The sequence below is a fragment of the Calypte anna genome, chromosome 1 (assembly GCF_003957555.1).
Source record: "Calypte anna isolate BGI_N300 chromosome 1, bCalAnn1_v1.p, whole genome shotgun sequence".
NCBI classification, from domain to species: domain Eukaryota; kingdom Metazoa; phylum Chordata; class Aves; order Apodiformes; family Trochilidae; genus Calypte; species Calypte anna.
The window spans coordinates 26,856,443-26,862,442 of NC_044244.1; the positions used below are offsets into that span (position 1 = coordinate 26,856,443).

Genomic DNA, 6,000 nt, shown 5'->3' on the forward strand with positions numbered 1-6,000 from the left:
GGAGGCTTATGCCAGATTTTTCATTCTCTTCCAGCTGTAAACGCCACCCCCAGCAGCTGGAGCCTGGATAGTGGGAAAGAAGCCAGAAACACATCAGAAAGTGGAAAACTTATATCTCCTCCTGTTCCACCAAGACCTGCCCAGACTGGTGAGCTAATGGACATTTTAAGCTAAGCTCCAGTAAAAAAGTGATGTACTTGAGGGCTTTGATTCTTTCCACTCTGATTAATGTTTAACTTATTGGGCAGGTTAATTTATTACTTGATTACTTACACGGAAGGCTGTAGAACTGTCTCCATAGGTATTTTCATCTCATTAATGTTTTCTGTAGCATTTTGTTTCTGATACTCTGCCCCTTCACTTAATGACTGAGTAGTTTCAGACAGACCATGCTGGTACCAAGGGGCATGATGAAATTTAATTTTTTGATCTTATGATAATTGGAGAATAGCCATCAGAAATTAGCATTAACCACAAAGAATCTTACTGGCAAGAAAATGCACAGCAATCATGAAAGTACATGAGTTCTGTTACTATAACCAATTTGCCTTTCAAAAGATTAATTTCCATTTAAAGGAAAGGCTGCTTAAGTGATCCTATAAATATAATTTTTCCCAAGGGAGTGAAGCTACTGTTTGTATTTTAGACTTAAGGTTCAGAGTATGTTTAGGAATGTTTACAGTATGTTTACAGATAAATGTTTGCTGTTGGTACATTTTATATTATCTTCTTTGCTATTTCACATACAAATACATAGTATTTTTCTTAAGAGTAGAAGAAAAAGAGGAGAAAAGTTACTATACTGACTTTTTTTTAATCCTGTTGTCATTTGGTAGAATATAAACCAATTTGCAGTGATACCAAATTGGTCAGAGAAGACAGATGCAGAATTTTCGTATGCTTCACTGGTTGTACTGTAAGACAATCCTGAGAACAAAGGGAAATAAAGAAAATCTCTAAACTATTTGCAGCCATCGAGCAAGTACCTAGAGGGAACCAGAAATAATGCTTGTGTATAGAATTCCCTCTCTACTTAAAAAGATTTTTTTAGCTAAAATAACAATGCCAAGTGTGAACTGAAATCTTTCTGACTTTACAGCATCACCGGCAAGACACATAGCCTCTGTTTCTCCATCTCCTGCTGGCAGATCACCAATGAAGGTAATGTCTTATTGCACTGAGTCACCTTTGTGGGACAGGTCATATGTGTCCTTGGGTAGATAAAATGTATTTGATATATGTATTTGGGATCATATTATGTTTTCATTTTATTCTTGTAGTTATGGTAGTGCCTCTAAAAAAACATTCCCCAAAGTCAGTAGCCATACCAGTTACAGCAGCTCTGAAGATACTTTCAAAACTGAAGGCGAGAAACCTAATCTTTAGACTTTTTAGCCTCTCAGTATTAGGCCTCTCACCTGCATGAATAATCAAGCTCACCTGAGTCAGTAGGCAGAAGGGAGTGTTAGAAAGAAATGTAAGAGGTGTCTAGTGGTCCACCCTTGTCAAGAATTCTGTCTTCAACAGTGGCCAAAGGGCAGCTAGGCAGAATCTGTTGTGCAGCCTTTTACTTCTCTAGCATCCAGAACTGTTGCATTTGGAGCATATGTTAGAGAGTAATCCTTCCTTTAGTCATTTCAGTATCCATTTTCTCTGCAGGATAATCCAGCAAGTTTGTATAAGAACTTGGAAGTAGCTTGAAGCCTGACTGTAGGAAACATTAAGTGCAGGCTGTGAATAGGCATTGGTTCTTCTCTGTCAGCTAAACACTCATAACAATTTGAGATGTAGGCTAAACTGTGCTCGTTTAATTTCTGTTTTAATTTATCTGAGTGTGTTGGTACCTACTTAGTGCATGACAGCTTCCTGGTTAGAAAACTTGACCAGGAAATCTGTGCCTTTCACAGCTCTGGAGGACACAAACACAGAGCCCAAGTATTCCAGGCAAACCCTGGCACTGACAGGCACAAAATTAGTCTTGAGGATAGCCTTTGCCACTCTAGTGAAGATGAGGTAATTCTGCAGTCAGAAAGGTCAGGATAAACAATCAGATGGAGAGCAAATAGAAAGAAGCATAACAGGTGCTTCAGGCATTCAGGTATGAGGGCAGAGGGAGGCAGCCCTGCCAAACTCATCCTTTGGATACCTAATACCTACCTAATGCTGCAGAGATACACATCTCCTGAGGAGGAGCAAAGTGCCACCACATCCTTAATCAAAAGTCCATAGTCATTCCCCCAGTTGTTATCCCATGAGCTTGTACCATTTCACCTTGTGGCATTGTACTGGCCATCAGACTGCCCTGTAGTCCTATTATCATAGTATAACTTTTGCTGAAGTGGGCACGATGGGAGGTTTCACACTGGCTGCTTACTAGGAAGCTCTTCAAAGCATTAGAACCTTGTACAAATGCAAGTGAATCTTCCTTTTTTCCTGAATGGACTTAATACTCACAAATTCTAGGGGTATTTCAAATTCATCCTAATGTTTTCCTTTAAAGGTCCGGACAGAATGTAAGCATTTTACAGACAAAGTCTGGATTGCCACTTGGGAGAGGAATGCTGGCCCAGAATACTTTTGAGACTTGCTGGATCTCACTTAAAGCATCCACAAATTTCCAGACTGTTCTGGTGTCTAGACTGTTACTACTGGTGCAAGCAATCTGCACTGCTGTCAGGAACTAAGTGCTTACCCCTGCTCAGCTGCTCAATTTAAGCAGGAAGGGTTTATACATATTTGCTCTTGCTCTGAATGACAAAAGCAAAGGTGCTAAGTCTTACCTATGGTCACTTAGTCCAAGCTTCAGATGTTCTTGGAACTTGAACCAATTACATAATCAATTGGAAAACCTTGACCCTGCATGTCTGGGGAGGTAGGATTGCAGCTGCAGACTCCTCACATGCAGAGAAATGGAACCTGAAGCAAGCAGGCTCCTTGCAATGTCCAAAATGTCTTCAACTCTTGCTCTGCTTTTCCCTGAAAATTTAGCCTCTGTTCCACTGTTATGTGCTGCCAGAGGCAGTCATCTTAGTACAAAACCCACTGATGTAAATGAAGATTTTTCTTTTCCCATTGCTTTCAGCGTACTGTGGATCCAGTCCTAGATGGATAACTAAGATTATCTCAACAGCATAAAGTCAGTGCAGCCATCTCTATATACACCTATGCCCCTTTCCTTTTCCTTCCCTCCTCACCCTTTGTTGCATGGCAAACTCTCACCTCAAGCTGAGCAGCTGAGTGCCACTCAGTCTAACAAAAATTGGGGTGGAAAATTGGTCTTTGATGTGACTTCTCCACCCCTTTTGAAGCCTGTACTGGTGGCCCTGAATTATCAGATGACTCCAGTCAAAGTTAAATACGCTGAAAAAGTTTTCAACGTGCAGAGTATGGTTTAACCTTTTTTCAGTTGTCAGCTGAAGCTGCTTCACTAGAACAGGACTGCTTACTGGTTTTAGGTAGGGCTTTGTCAGCACTGTTGTTGCCTCTTGCCTGTTCCCGACCCTTCCCTCTCCCCCACAGACCTTCCAGGCATCTGGTCCAGCCTATTTGCAACCTTTGCCCCCTCTGTTGGTCCCCAGGGCCCGCGGTGGTGTTTTGTCTTTCATGCAAGCCCCGGTGTAGGTGCACATTTCACTGCATGACGGTGCACTAGAACTGTGAGGTAAAAGCTTTGGGAAGCGAACTCGGAAGATGCGAGCCTGAAGCAGCAGCAGGGAGCGGGGTGCAAGTCCTGCGCTTTGGCATTAGGGGGCAGGACACCACCAGGTACCCGCCGAGCCGGGCTTCCCGTGTTACTTAAAGCTGGGAAAAAAGGCTTTATTTTTTTTTAAAGGCTTCCAGATTTTTCCAAAGTATCATGATAGTAAGATGACATTTGAATACAGTTTTACTTCCACTTACGTGACTTGCTGGCATGAGCACTGTTTAAGGTGTACCCAGGCACTCTCTCTCGAGTTGAGCTTTTCATTGGTCTCCTACTGGTTCTTAATACAGGGACATTGACATTTATCAAGCCTCAGAACCCGAGAGCTGCCTGATGGGTGTGTCTGATCGGTGTGTTTTCAGTCTGAGCACAGAGACGCTTTGCCCTCGTTTAGTCCAGGTAAATTCTTCTTCTTCTGCCCTTTCTTTCGAGCAGGGGTCTGTGCAATCCTTCACCCCATCTCCGGTGGAGTACCATTCCTCGGGGCTCATCTCCAATTCCCCGGTGCTGTCGGGGAGTTACAGCAGCGGCATCTCCTCGCTCAGCCGCTGCAGCACATCCGACACCTCGGGCTTCGAAAGCCAAAGCAGCGAACCGGCAGTGACTGCCCCGAGCTACGGCGTTTCTGAGGAGCCTGTGAGAAAGGAAAGTAAAACCCCTCCGCCTTACAGCGTGTACGAGCGGACTCTGAAGCGCCCCGTTCCTCTACCTCACAGCCTCTCCATCCCGCCCGCCGCCGAACCCCCGGCGCTGCCGCCCAAGCCACAACTGGGCCGGCCGAACCACCTGGAGAACAGCAGCAGCAACAGCAGCAGGAGGACTGAGCAGGTTCCGCGGCCCAGGCCTCTGCCCCGCAAAGTCTCTCAGCTATGAGAAGTCACTTTTATATTTAATTGCAACCTGTTCTTTACCGTTTAAGAAATAATAATAATATTTTTTAAAAATGGTAAAACGCGTTTAGTTAGGCACTTTAATATTTCACCCACCTTTTCTTTTTGAGTAATTTTGAAAGGCTTACTAATATTATGTTGCACAATTGAAATGAAATTACTAATTTTGGTTGCCAGGTATTATAGAGAGCATGAATGAGAGATTTTTTTTTTTTTTTTTTTTTTAATTTCATGGTGGTGAATACCAACAAATGCTTTTATTTGTACTTTATTTCTGTTTTTAAAAATGAAATCTAAAACCCTCATCTGAGTTAGCCAAATGCTTCTTACAAAATACAGAATATACTGACTGGATCTTTAGTACTAGAGATAAATGCACGTTTTCTAACAAAGTAGTCTGTAGACTAGGATGTTTCTGCAAGTAGCCTGGAAGTTGTTTCTCTTATCTGATGAACAGGTTGGTCATTTCAAACGTCTGTGGAAAAACAGAGATATAATGCAAGTTATACTGCAGAGAACTGCTGTAAGAATGTGGTTTGGAATTCTTGAAACATACAATTGGTTTATGTTATTTTTAAAATGGAAAAACACCTGTATTTCATTCGGCATAGAGCACCATTCTGGTGACTCTTGATAAGGTTTTGTGCCATTAATATATTACTGTACCTGACGTATCCTTTTCTTTTTGAGGTGCAGTTTACATTTATTCTTCCAGTTATTTTCTTTTTGTGCTTTGGTTTTGTTTTTTAAAAAGCTAGCTGCTGGCTAGTGGAGGTTCTCTGCTGTTTTGCAATCAAAGTTTACCCTAAAATACAGTTAGCATATGAAATAGGAACAAATGAATTGTTCATGTAGCTTTTGTACAAGAATCAGTGCTGAGTAGTACTGAGGCAATACGCTAAATGAACAGATTTTTAAAAATACAAATTACTGGATATTGATCATTACATTTCAAAAGCTAATTGCAAACTTCATCAGTAATTCTGTAAAAACCTAGCAAAAATTCTGAACAGCTCTTTAGATCTGTTCAGACCAGTGGAGTCAGGTTTTGGATTTGCTTTTTAGCTTGAGTTCACCACCATCATCTCAACTGTGGGAGAATGGTGTTTGGCCTTGGGTTGCATCTTAGTGACTGGCATCTGAAGAGCTCTGGAAAGCTAATGCCAAGCTGTAGGAATGTGAAGGGGAGGGAAAAGCACCTTCTGTATGTATTTTTTGTATCCTCTTTCTTTTACTGACTGTTTAACATATGCTTGGGAACAGATGTATGGACTGCATTTTAATCCATGATGTCAAAAATATTCTCCCTCTTTTGTTGGGAAGCTCATGTTGATTTTAGCTGTGTTTGATTTGTTAATAGTTTAACTGGAAGAAAGTGACCACTTTTTATATTCTCTCAATTAAACC

The 6,000-nt window shown here is 41.7% G+C and overlaps 1 protein-coding gene across 1 annotated transcript in view; it reads left to right on the forward strand.

Annotated features, from left to right (window-relative positions):
- Positions 1 to 4,750, forward strand: part of DOCK4 (dedicator of cytokinesis 4) — a 152,198-nt gene extending 147,448 nt beyond the window's left edge. Inside the window, exons 54-56 of the mRNA XM_030469473.1 lie at positions 35 to 148; positions 1,100 to 1,161; positions 4,139 to 4,750. Of these exons, the coding sequence (XP_030325333.1) occupies positions 35 to 148; positions 1,100 to 1,161; positions 4,139 to 4,576 (614 nt within the window). The 3' untranslated portion in view covers positions 4,577 to 4,750. The remainder of the gene's footprint in view (positions 1 to 34; positions 149 to 1,099; positions 1,162 to 4,138) is intronic.
- The last annotated feature ends 1,250 nt before the right edge of the window (positions 4,751 to 6,000 follow it).